A 23,019-nucleotide genomic window follows, 5' to 3' on the forward strand; every position below is an offset into this window, starting at 1 on the left:
AACCAGAGAAATTCATTACATTTGGACTATTGAGCAGGGTAAGAAAAGAAGAATCCACCTAGATGTCTTGTCCAGGGGAAACCAGATTGGAAAAATAGACCAAGAAACAATTCATCCTAAAAGCTGCCAAACAGAGAAGCCAGTTGTTGCTCATTTGAAATAAACATTTTATATCAACAGTATGCAGAAGACCAGGGGAACACTCCTTGGGAGTGATAGCTTTGAAATCAGGAAAGGAAAAGTAACTGTTCCTCTGGAATTTCATCCTGATAGAAAGGTGAAAATAAGCATGTTATTACACATAAAGGTTGATATTTCAGACCAGTCCATTCAGAGTTAAAGAACACTGTAAACATAGATATTTCTCTAAGTTGCAAAATAAGCTCAGGGAAATCAGGAGATGATAGAAAAGACTGTGAAGAACAAGAAATGGATAAGTGACGTTGATAACATTAAGGATTGGTAATAGAAATAGCAAACACTCTGTCAGTATTTAATATTAAAACTATAATCCTGAGTGATTAGAAAAAAATTTCTTGTTCTAGAGGAGAATGAAAATACTAACTTTGCAGATGGCTGAAAGTTTTACAGGGAATATCCTGTGTACACTAAATTAAATAGTAGAAATACAATTTTATAAATTCCAAACCAGCAGTAGGAGGATGGGATGGGACAGGACAGGAGGAACTTATGGAATATTGAATGACTCTGATGAATGGCAGGAAATGTGAAGAAAAAGTAAAAGCAGAGAAAAAAGGACAGTAATCTGGGAACAGACAATAAGATGGTCCAAGTGAGTTACCATCAAATGGTCATATTCAATGCTGTGACATATCATTTAAACGCGTCCATTTGCCTCTCTCTCTCTCTCTCTCTCTCTCTCTCTCTCTCTCTCTCTCTCTCTCTCGTCTGCTCTAGGACTTTGTTCTTGGGAATTACCTTCTAACTGCACCAGAAATTTTTCCCTTCCTTGAAATCAGGTCAACCCTTCCTTGATTCTGCTCTTGGCTTCTGCTGAAAACCCAGATGGTATTCTGTCTGCTCCTGCCTCATACACTGGCCCATCTTTGTTTTTCCACAGAAAGTGCTTGTCTAGAGCTTCCCATGGCTTTCCTGTTGCTAATTGCTCAGTACTCACCCTGAGCCTTTTCTGTCTCCTCAATGTAAAATACACAGGTGCTGCTTGGGAAATCGAATGTCACTGTAAACATGAAGGCAGTATATGGTTAACAGTGTACACCACACTAATAAAAATGTCTTAGGTTTCGATCCTTTCTCCTTCCATTTCTAAAATATCACCTGTGCAGTTACAGGACCCTTTGCCTGTTTCCTTATAAAGAGGAAATTGTAGTTGTGTGACTTTGAGGGACATTAGAACCTCTCTGTGCTTCAGTTTCTTCAGGTAGAGATCATAAAATCTATGCCAAAATGATTTTGTGGGAACTAACTATAGTAGTGCACACAAGTCCATGGGATGATGCCCAGCGCAGGCTGAGTAGATGTGGTATACTCACTGAGCTCTGATTAAAATACGGACTTTTAACTGAATGAGCTCAGGTTATAATAAAGTGTTCTAAGAGTGAATGAGTTTTTTTATTGCAAAATATACATATACATTAAAATATTTTTTAAGTTAGAAAATAATTTTCTCTTTAGTAACATCCTCAGATTTGCAATTGCTGTGTGAGTCTATCATCATTTTCAGCTTTAGTACCTTGGGTTTTTTGTTTTTAAAAAGAGGCAGTGGGTACTGAAGAGAGAGTTCATAGGTGAGAGCGCCCACTGCTGTTGTAGAGAACTCAGGTTCAGTGCCAGCACCAGCATCAGGTAGCTTCACTGGGACCTAATGCCTTAACGTCTTCTGGTGCCCGTGGACTCCTGCTGCATGGAGTGTACCCAGACTCACACAAGCACATAGAATTCATAAATCAGTCTTTTAAAAGGGAGGTGAAAGGAATAATTTAGCATACTTGTGTGCTCTAAATTATTAGTTTTGTCTATTTTTAAACTTAGTTGCGATAGCTTTCTGTGTATCCTTTGTAGTTTGTCTGCTTTTTCATTAAGTTTTGTTGCTAGATTCATCCTGACTCGTGTATTTGTCTGCTTTGGTGATTTTCAAAAAGATAATTACAGCACAAACTGTTGAAGCTGCTGTATGAATTAAAGAGGTTGACACAACAGTAGAGTTTTGCATACAGTGTGGGCTTAGAAAAGATAGATAGCCATTGTGAAGTTTGCACTCACTGCTTATAAAAGGAAGGAATGCCACTGTTCTTTTGCTGATGGGCATTTTGTTGATTGCAGTTTTTAAAACAGAGCACAGTGCTGCTGTGAATACCGTGTGCCTCCTTTCAGTTGCCCCTGTGCGAGGATTTCTTGATTCATTGACCTGGAAGACTTACTTACTGGGTTGGAGTTGTGATAGGCATTTAGGCCTGTTCCCACCCATAGCCATATTCTCTCTTTGTGCCTTTGCCAAAATCAGGTGGTGTGGTTCTTCATTTTCCCTAGTGTAATGGCTGTAAAATGGAATTTGGTAGTTTCATTTGGATTCCATTAATGAAACAATCACCTTTTCATACATCTATGGTAATGCATATTTGTTTTTCTATGCAAGTTTGTTCTAATGCTCATTTTAATGAACTTTTTCTTATTGACCTGGAGGAAGTTTTAAAATAGTTTTGATACAAATCATTTGTTGACTCTGTTTGTTGGAAATAATTTCTCCCAAATTGAGACTTTTCCTTCTTCATTAAAAAAAAAAAAAAGATGTTTTATTTGTGCATGTATGTGTATGCATTGGGTGTGCATGCATGCAGGTGCCTGTAGGGTCCAGAAGAGGGTGTCAGATCCTCTGGTGCGTGGGCTATGGGCAGGTATGAACACCATGTGCTGCGCACCAGATTCTGAAGAGCACTTCCCCATTTTTTTTTTAAATAGCTTTTTGTTGAATAGATTTTCTGAATTTTAATTTACTGATTTTTTTCCCCTTTGTGTTGTTTATATCCTGCTTACAAATTTTCTTGTTGGCATATGATGTGCTGCTGTAATTTCATTATTCAAGAGACTGCAGCAGGAGCATTGTGAAGTTGAGCCCATTGTGGACTGCATAGTGAGACTCTACTTCATAAAAATAAAGGAAATCTTTATCATATCAGTAGTCTCGGGGGTCTATATGGGGCATTCAAATGCATTGGTATTTGAATTTGTAAGGATTTGTTTTGGTTTGGTTTTGCTTATAGTGGGAAGGAGGAACCTTTTTTTTTATCTTTTACCTTTGTTCGTGGTTTTGGGGGATGTGAATGGAGGTACAGTTGTCTAACATCACTTAAGAGACATCTTTTCTTCACTGAATGTTGTCTCTAAAACAGTGGAAGAACTCTTGGTGCCTTTGTTTTTCTATTTTAAATGCACCTACACTTTGACCATTAGATATGGTCAAACCTCACAGTTTTGTTTTATCCTTTAGAATAAGTCCTTTTGTCGGTTTTCTGAAAGGCTTTGGCAAGTATGTGGATGGTGAGTTTTACTAAAAGCTTTGTCTTTAGTTCTTGAAATGATTCCAAGCCTTTTCTCCTGTAGTGTATTAATGAGGAGTAAGTAGCTTTTATTAAGTTTGACACTCTTATGTTTTATAGGATGAATGAATTAAAATAGTTTGGCATAATATAATTGTTGTTATACAGTGCTTAATTAAATTATAAAGTTACAGTTTTATTTGAAAGCAACTCTTCAATATTAAGCTTGTTTTGATAAACTTTACAGCAGAAAATATAGGCGCAGAACTCAAAGCTCCACTCAAGCAAGATCCTCTCCAAGTAAGAGGTAAACATATTTTATTTATTGTCTGAGTATGTGGGTATGTACAAATATACAGAATTTATGTGGAGGTCTTTAACATTATCCTATGCATATAGCTTGCTTTAATTTTAAATAGATTGGGCATACATTTTTATTCTATTTATATGCTATTTTATGCTGAAGTTTATTTTGCGTTTTGTGACAAGTATTTTAAAAGCCTAAAGAACCAAAATCATCAGCTTTACTGTTTTTAGGAAAGTAATGTTATTAAGGGATGAGCGGCTAATACTTTCAGCTGTAGTGTGTTTAAATTCAGGCAGAATTGACTGGTTTTGTCTTATTTTCTCCAAAGCAGCCAATTCATGAAGTCAGTAGCTCTGTGGGATTCAGAGCATGATGGTGTCAGACAATACAGGGCTCGGTTTTGGCTCTCATACTTACTAGCTGTCTGATCTAAGACAGTTAACTTATTTTAACCCCTTTGACATTTAGCTCACTTCCCTATAAGATGGTAAAAATAAAACTTACTCATCAGGATAGCTTTGAAGACTATGCATATAATGAGCGTTGGACTATGTGTGTGACTTGCTTGTGATTGCAGCCTATCAGAGGCTGGAGCAGGATCTCATTTTACATAGTAAAGCCTCTTAAAAAAAAAAAATCAGTACTGGATAGCAGTGACCACTGCCACCACCATTCCTAATCTGGACTGGTATAGGCTAGCAGGAGTTACTTAGCTAGCTTGAAGGATTTTTTTTTTTTTTTTTTTTTTTTTTTTTTTTTTTTTTTTAAGAACTAATCCTTTTAAGGGGAGATAGATTTTCCTTTCAGTTCCAGGTTAGCTCATACCCAGATTTTTAGTTTTAGAGTGATGGAAGTCAAGTTCCTTAGAGAATTGAAATTCAGGCAAAAAGCAATCTGAATGCCTCCATATACCTACTTCTTCAGATAAAGGCTTGGCTTTGTGTTGAATTTCATTCTTGAAATGTTCTTAATAAGACATATTATGCATTTAACTTTAGTGCTGGTGTGTTACTGTTTTCAAAAGGGATTTTACCCACAGAAATGAGGCATTTTAGATTGATTTTGCTCTTCCAGTTGGAAGTAAAGTAGGAAACCAGGATTGAGAGCCAGCCGTGCCTGGACTGCAGTGAACCATAGACAGTCTCGTGTGGATCCAAGCTTACTTGTCTCAATCTGTTCTTGAGATGTTTGCTTAAGTTGTTTATGTCATGTGATGCAGTCTTACTCTGTATGCTTTATTAACATGGGAAGATAGTATGTATTTTTTTAACTTATAAACTGTAAGCTATACCAAATTGGTATCTTATTTTTGTGTCTGCCAGTTTGATGACCCAACAATTAGACAGTAGTTTAGTAGAAAAAGGCAGTATTTTCCTGTAATCTTTAAACTTCTTCTAAGTTTTGATTGTTAAAAGTATTTCTTAGTCTCTTTAGTCTTGTTTTATAGTGTGAAATTATCCAGTAGCCTTAAGCTTTTTTTTAACAAGAAATGTTTCTTATTGACCTAGAAAACATATTTATTATTATACATAAGAAAATCAAAACATCTTATAAAAGTTCCTATTCTATATTCAGTATCCTTTATTACTTTCTATTTTGACTTTTGATAAATGCTGGTTTTACTCCATAGTTTGAAAACACTGAACTATTCTGTAATATTCATTGAAACTTCCTTTGCACGTAGATCCTAAGCAACTTAAATTGTTTTAATGCTTTAGACAGAACAACACTAATGATACGAAGTATCTACTAGATGAAAGGTTACTATTTCAGCATCAATTAGAGGTGAGCCATGGAGAAAAACACTAGATTTATGATCCATCCTAGTTTTCTTTACTGGGGGAGACATTTCTTTTTCCTTATGCATCAGGAGAAAAGTGTCCATGGAATTCAACAAGTATTCATCTTCAGGAAGGGCTTTCAGTGTAAGAAGTACTTAGATATTTCTTTATGTTTCTGGTTTAGTCAAAGCAGTCCTTAAGAAAAGGGAGTATGGATCACAGTACACTAAGAACAACTTCATCACTGGAGTCAGAGCAATCAACGAGTTCTGCCTTAAGTCCAGGTACAGTATTCTTTTCAGTACTACTCTGGGCAAATTTTATAGCCCTTTCTATTTTCATTAATTTTTAAAATTAGCATGGAGATAATTGTTCATTGTCACAGAATTCCTACAAGACAACCAGTGATTAAATATAAAATAATGATCTAATAGTGACTTTAATAGTGACTTGATGAATATAGAAACTTTTCAGAATTTGAGAAAAAGCAAAGTGATTACAAGTGTGACTTAGACATTTCTAACTGTAAAAATGTAGTTGTGGAGGTGGGAGCACATGTGCTGTGGTGCATGTGTGGAGGTCGGAGGCAAACTGTATCTCTCCTGCCATGTGGGTGTAGGAGATACAACTCAGGCCATTAGGTTTGTCAGCAAGTGCCTTTACCTGCTGAGCTATCTTACCAGCAATTAATTTAGTTCTTAAATAGAAGAATGGTACTTTTATATATTCTATTTTTTACACATCTTAAAAGTGCCTGTGGCTATGCCCACAGTACAAGTCCTAATGAGGGAGCTGTAACACCCATCCCAACCAGTGACCAGGCCTGACCCTGCTGAGCTTCTGATGAGACTCTTTGCATTCAGGGTTGTATGTAGGGGAGTGGAATCTGTGTACTGTGATGTTCTTCATCAGTGATAATCTTTTACTGTCTCCAGACTATACTTTGTATTAAAAGTGCTATCTTTAAGCTGATGCTTAGAAGCTGTATAGATCCCTTCTTTCAAGATGGGGCTTAGTATAGTTGTTTACTGTCCTTAACCTATAAGCTTATAAGCATTATCTGAATAACTTCAACACTTTTATATCCCCAGCGATTTAGAACAGCTTCGAAAAATCAGGCGACGAAGTCCCCACGATGACACTGAGTCCTTCACTGTGTTCTTGAGGTCAGATGTGGAAGCAAAGTAAGAACATAATTCCTTCATAGCAGAGCGCATATTGGATTTGAAGTTTTAAAAGCATCTTAAACAGAATCTTTCAATGATGCTTTTGTTATTTGCAGTTTGTTGACATCTGTACTGGTTGAGTAAATATGTCCTTACTTATCAAACATTTGTGGATAAGTTTATGTGAATTGCTTAGATTTCACTCAGATGCTTTAAGTGCTGTTTAAATGTTTTTTTTATATACTTATAGTTCATTTATACTTATGTATAATTATAATAAAGTAATTTAAAAGAGTCCTTGGATATGACCATGTGTATGTATTTATACACAGAGCTTTGGAAGTTTGGGGAAGCCTTGAAGCTCTTGCCAGAGAGAAAAAATTGCGTAAAGAAGCAGAAATAGAATACAGAGAACGTAAGTATTTATAATTTAAGTCTGGGTTTGTTGGAAAATAATATAGATAGGTAAGAACAGAGCCCCTCATAGCCAGGTAGTCTCTCGTGCTAGCATTTCATGGTTTGACTCTATTGCTGCAGCAAGTACTAGTTTTTACCATGGAATTATTTTAAAAACAGAATCAATTTGGTTTCTGTTTTGATAACTTTCTAGGATGGTAACAGGAAGTAAAAGAAAACACTGTAATTTATGTGAGACAACACTAGTAACATTATGGATCTGATTTAAAGATTACTATTATGATAGTGGTGGTTACACTGCTTTGTTATAGAAAATGTTGATTCAGCCAGCACATTTATTCAGCTCATTGATTCATTTATTCAGCAAATACTTTCCAAAGTCCTCACATGATTAAGAAACTATCTGTCAACCACAGCCACAAGTTAAGACTCTACAGGAAAATGAGTTAGTGGTTTAGAGTTTAGATTCAGGGCAATGTAAAATTCTACATGATTGGAATTATATAAATATGTTCATTGATGCAAAAGTATTGTGCGTATTTATGACTCAAAAAATGTATTTTTATTTCTCAATACCCCCAAAGAACAGAAATATAAAGAGTGAAAAGTTCTTTCTTTTTTTTCTGTAGTGTTTTATTTTCTTTGCAAAAGTAATTGTTATTGATAGTTTGGTTATATCCTCTCAGAATATTTCTAATACATTTTAAAATGTATATACACATTTAAAAGATTCCTTTCATTTATTTGTATGTGTGCATGTGTTTGTGAGTGTATGCGCACATATGCAGGTGCTCTCTGAGTCCTAAAGAGGGCAGCCAATGCCATGGAGTTGAAATTACAGGCAATGTAAACTAGCTAATCAACATGGGATCCAAACTCTGGTTCTCACAGTTAAGCAGCAAGCTTTTTAAACTGCTGTGCCTTCTCTCCAGCACCTTGTATGTAAACATTCACATAATATAAATAGGAAAGTACCATGCACATGCATATACGTGTACATCTTGTTCTTCATAGATATCAATATAATATCTGTGGAAAGAAACCTCCTGAATACATTACTTCAGAGGAGGGGGCTGGTCAGCGTCTCACATAACCCAGGCTAGCTTCAAATTTGTTGTGCAGCCAAAGATGACCTAGAACTCTTGATCCACCTGTTTCTACCCCCTGAATGCTAGGATTACAGGTGTGCGCTGCACCTGACATGCAGGTTCTGAGAGGTGAACTTTGTAAATGATAAGCAAGCATTCTGCCTATTGAGCTATACCCTCAACCATTTAATAGAGTCTTTTAATAGAGAACAGTCGTGTTAATATAAACTGATTAGTAAGAATGTATATGACCTAGACTTATCTTCTAATTCATATAGGGCTGTTTAGAAACCAAAGAATATTAAGAGAATATGGTGATTTCTTGGGAAACACAAAGGTAAGGGTATATTTTTAATAGTATGTATGTATTTGACAAACTTGGTACATTGTAGTTTCAGTCTACTATATTTTACATTTGCAGTGGTTTAGAGACCTAGTCATGTAAGTCAAAGACCATTTGCAATTTGATGGAAGTACCTAGTTTTTTCATCATCAGATATACTAGCTTTTATCTACACATACTCCTAAATACTATTTTTTCTATAAGAAAGAATTAACATTAGAAGTATAGAAAGTTTCCTTCTTTATTTCACTTACTCTTGTCTCTTAAATTCAGTCCAATTGGGTTTTTATCCCACTGAAATGGCTCTTATCAAAGACACAAACCACATCCAAGATTTCAAAGTCGTCTATGTACAGAATAGACTTCCCATTTCAACTTGGCTGGGAGGGGTCTTCCATCAAGAAGTTAATGGTGGATATGTTGATGGTTCCAGCATTAAGGAGGCAGAATCAGGAGAACAGAATCTCTTCATGTTCAAAGTTAGCCTGGTCTACATAGTGACTTGTAGGCCAGTCAGGGCTACATAGTAAGGTTATAGCTCAGAAGAATCAATCTCTCAATCTCTCTCTCTCTCTCTCTCTCTCTCTCTCTCTCTCTCTCTCTCTCTCTCTCTCTCTCACACACACACACACACACACACACACACACACACACAAATGAAAAGAAAGAGTTAATGCCATACTTGGGTGTCACAGTTAATGTTTGGCATACCAGCACTTGGAAGTCTGAAGTGCAAAGATTACCACAAATTAGAGCTGACAAGGACTACAGAGTGAGAGTTTTTGCTCAAAACCACATTAATGCATATCTGGGCCAAAGGCTACCTGTGCAAATTGTCTTTTGTCTGGGTTGCATTTGGTACTTGAGTCCCTCTCACACAGGTCAGAACTGGGCACAGCTGACCATTGTAGTTGGATCTTAACTCGAGCTGCCCCTCTGTCCAGCCATGTTGACTCTGGTTTCTTCTTGACCCCTTTCTGAGTGAAGGTCACAGTCTTTTCATGTCTTGGGAGCTACAATTTCTGCTGTGTTGCAAGGTAAACTGTTACTTCATTACCGTGTGGAATAGCTTAGGCCGGTGACGTCAGGCTGCCTCTTCTATCTATCTGTTCATACAGACAGCCCTGCTTGCTGAAATTACATGCCTTCTTTATGGTTTTACTGTGGATGCACTCTTCCTGTTATGCTCTTTGTCTCACAGGACTCTAGCAGCAAGAAATAAAGTCCCAGTGTCCTTGGTTTGCCAGCAGCATTCTCTCCTCAGGGCAGTAGCTCACCCTCTCATAATCTAAGTTTGCAATGTCCCTTTCAGCCATTTCTCCTTGAGTCTGTTGTGCCTTTCCTTGGGATCCTGACTTTGTGAATTCAGGGTGGTCCTTTAGGGCCTTGAAAGGACTTTTATCTCCACTGAATAAGGTTAGCTCCACAGTCACAGTCTTGCTTTGAAATGAACCAGAGGTGCTTTGAGCAGTTTGTGCATCTTTCCCTGGGAGTCCTCTCTGGCATCTGTTGTAAAAACTTAATATTCACTTATTTATGCATTGTGCGTATGCCACGGTGCTCCTTCTACCAACTGGGGAGCTCAGGTCATCAGGCTTGGTGGCAGTTCTTGTAACAATATAAAACAAACTTAATTGTGAAAATTAGAGAATAAATAATCATTTGAGGTTTTGGGAAAGTACCCAAATGTGTTTTCAGTTATCTACATACTTTATGATTTATTTTATTGTGCATATGGTGTGTGTCAGTAGGAGGGCAGATGAGCCATGTGACACAGGTGCCCTCAGAGGACAGAAGAGGATGTCAGATCACCTGGGCCTGGAGTTATATAGGCTGTTGTGATCCACCCAAGATGGGTGCTAGGAACCAAACTAGGGTTCTCAACAAGGACAGTGCGTGGATAGCGCATGCTCTTCAACAGCTGAGCCAGCTCCCTAGGCCCAGACTACATCTCCTGAGAAATTTTGGATGAAATGAATTTAATAGTAAGCCTCCTTGTTTAGAGGATTTGAGAGAAGGTAAATATTGTATTGTATCAGAACCACTGCCTACTGTGCTTCTCTGAGAGACTTTGCCTGTCTTTGTTCTTTCTTGTCTTACAGCCACGCTCCAGAGCAGTCTCAGTGTTCCTTAAGGGACCAGGAAAAGTGGTGATGGTTGCTATTTGCATGTGAGTTTTGTACAACAAGGCTTTTCAAATAGAATATATACTTTTTTTGTTTTTTGTTTTTTGTTTTTTCGAGACAGGGTTTCTCTGTGTAGCCCTGGCTGCACTGGAGCGCACTCTGTAGACCAGGCTGGCCTCAAACTCAGAAATCCGCCTGCCTCTGCCTCCCAAGTGCTGGGATTAAAGGCGTGCGCCACCACTGCCCGGCGAATATATACCTTTTAATATGTGTGTCCTTGAACATACAAATGTATTACTTGGTGGCTAGCTGCATATAGTTGACTGTAGCTTTCATTATTTTAGAAGGAAGTTGAGCCTGTGTCATGGCCCAATGAAAATATATGGGAAGGGTACAGGTCCATATAGACATTTGTATTGGGTTTTGTGTATTTCTGAAGTGGATATTAAGTTACATTGGCCATCATGACTCAGGTCACAGCTACTAAGGAGAATATTTGTGCTTATGTTTTTCTCCCACTTTGGGAGAAACTTAATGTTTTTATAACTGACTTTTTTTCCTCTTCTGGCTTCTTGATTCTTATTTTGTTTATCCTTTTGCATTTTATTATTAATTTCAGGGTTTATAAAAGCATTAATTTTACAATTCAGTAGTTTTTTATTTCTTAAAATGCATATTTTATGAAATTATGATAGGATTTAGAAATGTATAATACATAAGCCTTGTAGCATTGGAGAGCATGAGACTAGAGAAAAGCTTTTCCAGTAAGTACTAAGGGTGATGGTGTCTAATTAGAATACTTAGAACTGGTGTCAACAGTGCTGTCCAGGTTTCTGCCTGGACAATGAGCAAACGTTACTCTGACAGGAGCATCAGGAATCGGGGCAGGACAGGAAGAGAGGAAACAATATTTGGTTTTTAGTTTGAGTTGTCTATACGGGTGTCAGGGTGCCCTTGAGGAGATCCTCAGCAGGGTTAGTTCTTTCTGTCAGGAGAATGGGGATAATAATTATAGCCTTCCTGTGAGGAATGTATGTAATATATAATCCGATTAGCATAGTATTTAGTGCGCAATATGTATTTGATAAGTATTATTCTTAATGTATATTGTTAAGCTCTGGGGTTAGGGGAGATCTAGGATAGAGATTGAGAATTATGAATTATTAGTCTACAGATGATAATTAAAACCATAGCAATAGTTAAGATTACCTGGTGGTAATAAATACAGTATTAGGAAATAAAAGTCTACAACATATAGCATTGCCTCTTACTTGTGTACTTTAATGATATTATAATCTGTACTTTTCATATTTAGACCTGAACTATAGGAAGTTCTTTTTTATTTGCTTTTAATAAAATCTAGTATAAAATCAGTTAATTTTTGATGGAAAATATTAATTCAAACATATGTTAAATTGTTTTCTTTCTCCCTAGTAATGGCTTAAACTGCTTCTTTAAATTTCTTGCCTGGATTTATACGGGTTCAGCAAGTATGTTCTCAGAAGCTATACATTCATTATCTGATACCTGTAACCAGGTGAGAAGAAAATACTTCATTCACTTTAAGTTACTTCTTATGGGCTTTAGTCAGAAAGTTAACTGTTAAAAAATATTCTGTAGGTGGCCTTGAGGAAAAAACAGCTTTTTAAATTTGAGCATTTAAGAGCAATGACTCTATATAGGTGGGTTCTGCATCACAGAATATATGATGTATATGTGCTTACATATCATCACAATTAACTGTGGATTAAAAATACGAGAAAGAAATAGGCATGTTAGCACGCATCCAGCACTCAAGAGGGAGTAGGTACATCCCTGTGAGTTTGAACTCAGACTGGTCTGTATTATTTAGTGAGTTCCAGCTGGAGTTACACAGAGAGACCCTGTCTCAAAACACACAGGCACACAGAGGGGAGGGAGCACACTGTCTATACTGTGGAGACTTTGCCTTTATCATTTTTTTCTTGTTTTTAAGGTTTGTTTATTTTATGTGTATGGATATTATGTCTGCATGTATATCTGTGTATCATATGGATGTCTGATACCCCAAGAGGACATGGGCTCCCTTTGGACTGGAGTTACATGCCTCCATGCAGGTTCTGCGACTCAAACCCAGGTCCTCTGGAAGGGTAGCCAGTGCTCTTAGTGAATGAACCCTCTCTCCAGCCCCATCCCTACCCCTGTTACTCTAACAAGAGGGTTTAACAGTAATGTATATGCTGTTTATATTGTCTGTGACATGAGAAATAATATAGACATGATTTAAAATATGAGCGATATTTGCAGTTATTTGAAAATACTATATATTGCCGGGCAGGCGGATTTCTGAGTTCGAGGCCAGCCTGGTCTACAGAGTGAGTTCCAGGACAGCCAAGGCTATACAGAGAAACCCTGTCTCCAAAAACCAAAAACCAAAAAAAGAAAGAAAGAAAGAAAGAAAAAAAAATACTATATATTTTATAAAAGAAACTAAAGCATTGAAAACTTAAGTTTCATTGGGCTTGGTGGCCTACACCTTTAAGTCTAGCACCCAGGAGCAGAGGCAGGTGGATCTCTGTAAGTTCGAGGACAGCCTGGTTTACAAAGTGTTCCTGGACAGCTGGAGCTATATAGTAAGACTCTGTCTGGGAAGGAATTTAAGTCTCTCATTTACTTTGTGTTTGCTCACAGTATTTTATAAAAGAGATTTTTTTTTTTATTATTTTTATTTTGTGTGTGTGAGTATTTTGCCTCCATGTACAAGTATGCCTGCTCCCTGAGGAGGTGGTATGCCTCCATGTGGGTGCTGGGAATTGAACCCAAGTCCTTTGCAAGAACAAGTGCCTTTGACTACTGAGCTAACTCTCCAGCCATTGTAAAAAGAGCTAGCTAGCGCTCTCTCTCTCTCTCTCTCTTCTCTCTCTCTCTCTCTCTTTCTTTCTTTCTTTCTTTCTTTCTTTCTTTCTTTCTTTCTTTCTTTCTTTCATGTTCATTGGTATTTTGCCTGTATGTCTGTATGAGGCTGTCAGATCACCTGGAACTGGAGTTTACAGACAATTGTGAGCTACTATATGGGTGCTTGGAATTGAACTCAGCTCCTTTGGAAGAATATTTTACCTCTGAGCCATCTCTCTAACCCCAGGAGAGATTCTTAAAAGGAGTTTCTGAATACAGTGATAGCTATCGTGGAACTCACTCTGTAGACCAGGCTGGCTTCAAACCCCAGAGATCTGCCTCCAGAGTGCTGGGATTAAAGGTGTGTGCTATGATACCCAGCTAAATATAAGTTCTTAATTACTGTAAGAACTAGTAAAATTTTTCGAATAAAGATAGAGTGCTATTGATTGGTTGACATACTTTCATATTATACTCTGTACTTTGAATTCTTTCCCATGATTTTGCACATGAAGATTTAAAAACAAAATTAAAATAGCTTTTAAATTCTGTCTGGTCCAAATTGTAAATACTTAAAACCCAATCCTTTATAAAGAACACTCTAGAAATTTTACTTATATATTTGTGTCACAGTTTAAAATATATGTTATCCTTCCCATATTTATTTATACTAGATTTATGTTGGAACAAATTTGAGAGAATTTTCAGTGAAAGATACAGGGTGTATATTTAAGTATACAGAATGTATATTTAAGGCTGCTACTTTAGCTCAGTGGTAAAGTGGGCGATTAGTAAGTGAGAGGCCCTGGCTTTGATCCCCATCACTGTGCAGCCAAAAAAAAAAAAAAACATTTAAGATAAAGTTCAAAGGAATAATAGAGAATAGGCAGAGTAGTCATATTTACAAATTAACCCTAAGAATGCATCGCACTGTCAAGTAGGTTAGAACCACTGTAAAAGTAAAGGGAGAAGGTAGGTGGTTGCTGTTAGTGTTTAGCAGTCTTTACCTGGGATTTGGTTTCTTTTTTGTATGTCTGGTCTGTGAGGTGTGTGTGGGTGTGCAGGGTGTGTGCATGTGAGGAGGCCAGAGGTTGACACAGGTGTTTGCCTCAGTTGCGTTCCATCTTAGGTATTGAGGCAGGTCTCTTATGTGAGCACAGAAGTCACCAATTTAGCTAGTCTTATTCCAGCCAGCGTATTCCAGTGCCCCTGTCTGCCTTCCAAGAGCCAGGATTATGGGATAGCTAGCATTACTCCATCCAGCATTTAGGTGCTGGGAATCCTAGCTCCAGTGCTCATGCTTGCATGGGAAACACTTTACCTACTAAGCCATCAGTAAATATTTAATAACCACTTTCAATATAGTATTTTTCCAGTCAGCACCGTATTAAGTGGAAGGAGAATAAATGTAAAAGCATTTTATTTATACTAGATTTATGTTGGGAGCTTAAAACCTTAAAGACATAAGGATAAAGAAAGAAAATAGTTTTAGTATTAATTTTTAGAACATTGGTGATAAATCTTAAGTTTTTATTCTATAAAATATTGTCCTACTTAGAACAATATTATTGCCGTGATGAAAAACAAGTCGGGCATGAAAGGGTTAATTTGGTTTACACCTTGTAGTCCATTACCAAGGAAGTCAGAGCAGGAACTCAAACTGTTTATGGGCTTGCTCCTTCTGGCTTAATGAGCCTTCTTTTTTTTATAGAACCCAGGACTACCAGCTCGGGGGTGGCGTGACCCTCACCCATCAATCACAATTAAGAAAATATTCTATATACTTGCCTATAGCTCTGTCTTATGGAGGCATTTTCTCAATTGAGGTCCCATCCTCTCAGGTGACTATAGCTTGTGTCAAGTTGGCATAAAACTGGCCAGTACAAATATTATGTATGGGTTTTTAAGACTATGATAGCTTTTAACTGGAGCAATAACCATGAAAAATTGAGTGAAAAGGTCAAGTTGCAGAATATTATGTCTAGAACTTCTACTTTAACCATGAAGGGCTCACAGAGATTGAATTTAGTCTTTTGATGCATCAACAATAAAAACCTAGATAAAAAATATAACTATTTTCAAACATTGAATAATAGAAGCTCAAGACCATACCTCTGAGATAAGATTTGATTTCTCCTATACTTTCTGACCTTTGGAGTAGTGGGATGAGAAATATCAAAGTACAAGGAATCTGAAGTGGTTGGAAACTAGAAGGCAGAGTTCCTCAGAGGAACTCTGAGTTTAAAAAAAAAAAGTACATACTCTGCATAGAGATATTTTTTAGTTTTTTGCTGAATGTTAAATTATCTATGTACAAGCTGTGCTCATAAATACCAGACAGGCAACAAGCTGAGTAATTCCTAGTGCTTACACAGGGCTACCATATATACACTGACCAAGTGAGGTAGCCAGGTCAGCCCAAGTCTCATACCTTAGCAGTAGAGCGTAATTATCTCTAGTATAAAGGCTGTTCTAGAACCTTTCTCAACAGACTTCCCAGAAATGTAAATGAACGACTTTATAAATAATTTGTTTGCAAGAACAAAGCACCATGCTCTTTAGAGAAGATAATAGACCTCCCAGCCCAAACACTTAGTTTGACATTCACAGAGTTCAGCTCATTATTCTAGGTAGGAGCAGAATACTACTAGACAGTGCAAGGAACAAGACAATTGGGCTCAGCTAGAAGGAAAATAGTTAATAAAATAGACTCAATTGGCAGGCGATAGAAAAGAACTTAATGGGACTTTTAGAACTAAAAAACTTAATGTCTGACACAAAAATCTCACTTGATAACATTGACAGAAAGCTAAATCCTAGAAAAAAGTCAGTCTTTAATTATAATAATGGAAATCACCTATACTAGAACCAGAGATAAGACTGAAGAAGATAAAGAAACCCTTAGTTACCTATGGAGACAGTATCAAGAGAACTTAGATAGCTTTTAAGAAAATAATACCCACAGTGTACAGACTTTGAAAGATAAGAGAAAGCAATGGCTTTTCAACTCTATGGAGATAGCATAGGTATGATATGAAAACTTACGATGTCCTTACGTGAGAAAACATACACACAAATCAGTATCCTTCAGGGACATACATAGCAATTCTTCAAAATATAACCAAATGAGATCAAGCAATATATAAAAGTCATAATGTAGTCAAGTAAACATTGTTTCAAAAATGTAAAGTTGGTTTACTAGTCAAAACGAATAGATACAAATCAATGCATTTCCACTGCCGGCAAATACAGAATGATGTCTAAATTTTTCTATGTGTATAATAGTAATAATAGTATCACAAAACATTAATAAATCTAGCAAAAGGTGCAGAGAACTTTTACAATGAAAACTGTAAACTATTACTGAGAATTTTAGAAAGAACTAAAGAAGGGCTGGGGCACAGATCAGTGGCGAATGGTTGCTTAGACTACAAGGCAGGAGATTTATCCCCAGGACCACTAAAGACAGGGAAATAGAATGGGAAAGAATTCGATGTGGGTAAGATAATGATCTGTAGACTGATGCTTCCCGGTCATAATGCCCGTAGAGTAGTGTCTTGTTTTGTTTGTGACAGAGCCTTGAACCATAGTAGTTCAGACTGGCCCACATATAAGACCCTCACTGGGTGGGTCATCTAAGAGCTTTTCCCATGTCAATGCAGAAGACTGAACTTCTTTCGGGCTTGCTATTCAAAACTGCTATAAAAGCCATATTTGTGTTGCTTACTGATGGAATTTTAGATTCCTGTGGTTATTGTCTTGGTTTATTTTGGTCTGATTTCATTGTTTTGAGATGTGTCTCTATGCAGCTCCAGATCCACTCAAACTTGATTCTCCTGCCTTATACCTCTTCAAGTGCTAGGAATTTAAGTGTGGGCCTCCGTGCCCGGCTATCTGTCAAGTTTTTTTGTCCGTATAAACAGTGCAGTTTTGAGTCCCTTTGGGTTTATCTTTATTTTTTTTTTTAAGTCCTGAAACTAGGACATTTATGTGCATTTATGATTTCTTTGTTGCTGTTCTCTCCATCTTCCAAAGTGGCTTACTCACTGTATTCTCCATCTTGGTAATAAGTACTTACTGTTCACTCTTCTTCATAGGGTTTGCTAGCACTGGGCATCAGCAAGTCTATTCAAACACCAGATTCTTCTCACCCGTAAGTCACTGAAATAAAACTAAGGAATTTCAGAGATTGGAAGTTTATATAACATCCGGTTGTTCAGGATTTGGTCATTTCCTTTGTAGCATGGAAAATGCAATGGTCAAAGTAAACTCAAGGCATAATTTGAAAATGGAATTGAAATTATTTTGATGCTTTATAAAGCAGCCTAGAGATCTTCTCTGTATTTGGTAATGACAAAACACTTACCTTAAAGTTCTGTTTGATTTTGTTTCAAGGAATATATTTCATCCCAAACTTAGTTGGCTACATAATCTAAAATTTTGATGTTAACCTTTTTTAAAATGCATATTTCATACTTACTTTTTCTTTAATGTTCTTATTATTATTGAGAAATCTTTTGATAACATTTCAAAATTAGATATTTATAAAGTAAGTTTTTTTTTTTTTAGAATATATTGCTTTGAGTATGTCAGTGTCCTGATGTAGCTATTTATTTTTGTTGCATCTATTAACAGCCACCCCATGTTTGAGCTCCAGAGCCATTGTTATTTTAACTAGCTTCATTAATACAGATTGATCAAGTTAAGGCAAAAGATGCATCTTTATCTCTGTGAAGATGTCCATTTTAGTGCTTTATATATACCTTTTCTTACTTGAAACCAGGGCACTACTGTTTTAATAATAACAATAGTAATGATAATTTTAGAATTATAAGTTATCTAGTCTAGAGAGCAAATGTTAACTAATTGTACATCTACTATATTTTATTATCTCTTGAAAAAAAATTTTCTTACTGATTTTTTTATACCAAAAATTTAAATAAAAGGGTAAAAATTAAAAATTTTATGTTCCAAAGATTGTTTCTTAAGTACTTTAAATAGCCCATTTTAGCACTACCTAGTACAGTGATACTTTTGGACAGTAGTTTAAGGAAATTTAGATATGATAGCCACATGGTACTTAATGTAGCAGGCAGTGCAGAGCTACATAATACAAGTTTTCACTAAGAACCTACAGTGCAAGCCAGGTGTGGTAGCACATGCCTTTAATCCCAGCACTTTGGAGGCAGAGACAAGCAGATCTTTGCTGTTCAAGGCCTGCCTTGTCTATAGAGTGCTTTCCAGGACAGCTAGGGCTACACAAAGAAACCTGGTTTCATTGCCCATCCCCAAACAACAATAACAAACTGAAGGAAAAAAAAAAAAACAGAATCGTAGTGCCTTGAAGATACATAAAATAAAAGCTGCACAACTTAATTTATTCATTAATTCAAATTGGCATATAGTTTGGAAAAAACCTTAAAAATAATTTTTTTTCTAAGTCAAATTTGTAAAATATTGTTGCATTAATAAACTTGAATTCTCTATAGTTTGACTATATCTTTGCAAAGAGAACTTCAATAATAATTCCAAATTAAGAATCGCTGTTTGAATGTGTATCTACCAGAGAGTGTAGTTTGGGTTTAAGAGTACATTTCTCAGGAAACATTTCTACTTCTCATAGTATTTCATAATTTTCAGGTGTCCTGCCTGAGAGTGCTGTATTGGTACTTAAAATAATACAAAGTAATGGTTCATTTTGACCAAAGATACTTAGAAAAATAATTGTTGTTTTCAAAATTATCCATGAAAACATGCAGAAAACTGAGTTTATTGGTTTACTTGTATGCTAAACTCTTCAGAGCCAGCAGTAAGTTTCATGTTAAACTGTTCAGGATTAAGCAATAAAATTATGGGTAATATTTTCAAAGGTCTTGTATTTTTTGCAAAGGTCTTGTATTTTGTATATTGTTTTTATTGAAATTTGAGCTTCATACTCATAGTATTTAATATATAGAACTATACCAATATAATAGTCTAAGAATGATTTTGTTTGTTTTCATTGATTTATTAAACATTTTGAAAATCAGTGTTCATTTTTGTAAACTATATGATCTTTTTATCTTTCAGGTACGGCTTTTCAAATATGCGCTATATTTCTTCATTGATTAGTGGTGTTGGTATTTTCATGATGGGCGCAGGACTCTCTTGGTATCATGGAGTCATGGGATTGCTTCATCCTCAACCAATGGAATCCCTCCTATGGGTGATCCTCCTCTCCCCCACTCTCACTTTGGAGTACTGTGACCTAGTGGAAACCTTTGCCATATTGTATTAGAGAATAGAAATAATTTGCCTCCTGGCTGTGTCACACAAGTTAGTCAGTTGTGGTTTTGTTTTACACATGAGTGTTTACGATCTCTGAATCTACATAATAGGGTGATTTTAGACAGTTTCTACTTGTTTCCTGTGTCTGACTGTTTTGCCTGCATGAATGTCTGCCACGTGTATGCCTGATGGAGGCAAAGGCAAAGAGGACACTGGCTTTCCTGCGACTGGAATTAATTACACCAGGCTCTGAGCTGCCTGGTGGGTGCTGGGAATCAAACCCAGGGCCTCTGATAGAACAGCCTGGGCTCCTAGCTACTGAGCCAGCTCTAGCCCGTAATTTGGTAATGTTAAACAAGAGGCTCTCCATAGGTTTTATTATTAGCATATCCTCTTTAGCTAAAATCTTGGGCAGGTTTACAGACTTTTCTAGAGATGTTATTGAAGAACAAAAAGAACTCCATGCACTTATAGTGCCAAGAGTGGCCTTATATTAGTAATTACAGTTTCCAGTCAGTTGTCCGAAGTCAGAACTACATTTAATGTTAAAAGCAAAATAGGAGGGTTTTTTGTTTGCTTTTTGTTTTAGTTTTTCCTCTGAGGCCTCCATCAGAAAGGCCCTGCACTGGGGAATAGGAAAAGCAAGATGGTCACTTTCAGTTTTGTCAAACCAAGGCTCTTAGGCTCAGTAGGCCGTACCCAACACTGGGCAGGGAACAACAAACACTATCGGTAGTCTTCTCTGAAGATCTTTAAAAACTACTTGTTTTTCATGGACATGTCTTAGAGACTGAGCTGCTTTGCTGTTCTGACTCCTTGGGTCTACACAGACTGGTCATATGCTGTCCCCTCAGCTTTTGTGTCGCAGGGGATAATTTTGGGCATGTGACAAAAATGCCTCTTAGACATTTCAGAAGACTCCAACTCAGGTCCCTATGCTAAGAGACATTTTACTTCCTGTGGGGCACTGTGGTTTTTTTCCTCTCTTCTGACAGCCACCTTCAGTACTCTTGCCTACAGCTTCTATCAGACACAGTTTGTTATACTCTTCAAACTCTTGGGTGCACTTATTCAGCCCATTGAGCGATCTCAGCAACTCAACACATTCATCATAGATGCGTTCACCTTCGGCCTCTTTCCTCTCCAGCTTGTCTTCAGTACTGCTAGGTGTAAAGTCAGGGTGTGGTCTGATGGGTGGAGAGAGACCCCTCCCTCCTCCTGAAAGCCCCAGCAGATGAAATAATTCATTCTGCTATTAGAACATCCTAGAATGAGAGTGAGCTTAGAACTTTTTTTCCTGTTTGGGGTTATAGAAGAGTATATAATCAGTCTTATTTTAACATTCCATTACATATTTATATAATAACTAGTCAGTTAAACTAGTCTTATTTTATTTTCTGTTTGGTTATTAAGATAGTGTTTGCTTTGACAAACAGACTGTCCTTGAACCTTTGAATTCCAGCCTTACTCTTCTCTTACACTGCCTGTGCTGGGATTACAGGCAAACGCCACCATGTCTGGTCCAGTTTCCTACTTTGTTTTTAACCATAGTACATTTAGTGTAATGAAATGGACAAAATTTGCCTCTCCCGCTCTGAACTTGTTTATCAGCCCCTTTATAGGCACGGTACCTTGTTGGCCTAGTAGCATCTAATTTGAACAACATCATTTGACAGGCCAGAGCAATTTTTGAAATTAGAGGGTAAATAGGTATTTTTTAATTGTGTTCAAGTTTTAACATGTCTTTGAGTAAGTGAGTAGGATTGCATTGGAATGAGGCACTTTGTTTGTTAGCTAATGGAATCATGGACTATAAACTTGTGTGATAGGTATTGCTTCAGGGTCCTTGACTTGGGGCACTTTTTTTTAATAGAATTTTTTTTTTAATTTTTTGTTTAATTAAAAACATTTTTTTTTTTTTTTTTTTTTTTTTTTTTTTTTTTTTTTTTTTTTTTTTTTTTGGAGTGGGGAGGTTTTGAGACAAAAGTTTCTCTGTGTAGCCCGAGTTGTCTTAGAACCCACTCTGTAGACCAGGCTGGCCTTGAACTCAGAGATCTGCCTGTCTCTGCCTCCCGAGTGCTGGGATTAAAGGCGTGAGTAACTAAACCTGGCTTGTGTCCATATTTTATTGTCCTCCTGTTTCCCAACAAGATCCTTAGAATCTAAGGATCCTTGTATTACAGCCTATAGTTCAGTTCTACTAGATAGTGCAAGCTTTACATAGGGGCAGCTGTAATCCTCTAGTGAAACACTTGCTTCATTATTTGTTTTCATGTTTGTTTTCCAGGCATATTGTATTTTAGCAGGTTCTTTGGTGTCTGAAGGAGGTATGTACTGTCACAAGGTATTTATTTTCAGTCTAGTGACACATATTCAACAACACATTCGTTCCTGTTTGCCACACTGTTAATTTGTTCTGTGGAGTTAGGGACCTAAGCTCGGTCTGCTTTTCTAGTAGAAAGTCTGGTAATGTTCTTTGGTTGTTACTGTAATGGATGAGGGCAAGGGGAGTAGACTGTGTTCATAAGTAGTCTAATATTACCCAGACCGTGGAAGTAGAAAAGCATAATGATACTGATTTTTTAAATTGGTTTCTAGCAGTGTTAATCAGAATAAAATGCTAAGTATAATAGTATCTACAGCCAAGCTACACTGAGAAGCCCTGTCTTGAAAAACAAAACAAACAAAAAAATCTGAAATACAGTTTCAACAATGTTGTAACCTAGTTGCTAATATTGACATAAACTACCTATTTTAGTGTTCTTTATCCCTAAAACATTATCATTTACTATACTTGATATTCCCTTCATCTATCTTTTAAAAACAGCTATTTACTCATGTATTGTACATCTAATTATGTAGATGTCTGTGAGTGTATGTACATGTTTATCAGTGGGTACCTGTACCAACGAGCATGCGGAGCCAGAAGAGGGCACCAGATCCCTCAGAGCTGGACTTAGAGGTGTTGGCAGGATACCCTGTTGTTACTAGGGCTGAGATCTGAACTCCAGTCTTCAGGACTGCAGAGCTTCAGACCCTTAAGCCATCTTTTTAGTTCCTCATCCATTTTTAAAATTAATATAATTTCCTATTGACAGGTTGTAAATGTACATATTTATGTGATTTTCCCTG

General features: G+C 36.8%; 1 protein-coding gene across 3 annotated transcripts in view; it reads left to right on the forward strand.

Annotated features, from left to right (window-relative positions):
• Positions 1–23,019, forward strand: part of Slc30a9 (solute carrier family 30 member 9) — a 51,594-nt gene that overhangs the window by 18,573 nt on the left and 10,002 nt on the right. For 2 of the 3 annotated variants that reach the window (XM_034508555.2, XM_076938618.1), the window contains exons 3-12: positions 3,766–3,825; positions 5,791–5,890; positions 6,698–6,790; positions 7,105–7,187; positions 8,556–8,614; positions 10,723–10,790; positions 12,181–12,283; positions 17,718–17,773; positions 19,690–19,825; positions 22,175–22,214. In XM_034508555.2, coding sequence (XP_034364446.1) covers positions 3,766–3,825; positions 5,791–5,890; positions 6,698–6,790; positions 7,105–7,187; positions 8,556–8,614; positions 10,723–10,790; positions 12,181–12,283; positions 17,718–17,773; positions 19,690–19,825; positions 22,175–22,214 — 798 coding nt within the window. The remainder of the gene's footprint in view (positions 1–3,765; positions 3,826–5,790; positions 5,891–6,697; positions 6,791–7,104; positions 7,188–8,555; positions 8,615–10,722; positions 10,791–12,180; positions 12,284–17,717; positions 17,774–19,689; positions 19,826–22,174; positions 22,215–23,019) is intronic. The other variant, XM_076938619.1, reaches the window with a different exon arrangement.

The sequence above is a fragment of the Arvicanthis niloticus genome, chromosome 7 (assembly GCF_011762505.2).
Source record: "Arvicanthis niloticus isolate mArvNil1 chromosome 7, mArvNil1.pat.X, whole genome shotgun sequence".
Lineage (NCBI taxonomy): Eukaryota > Metazoa > Chordata > Mammalia > Rodentia > Muridae > Arvicanthis > Arvicanthis niloticus.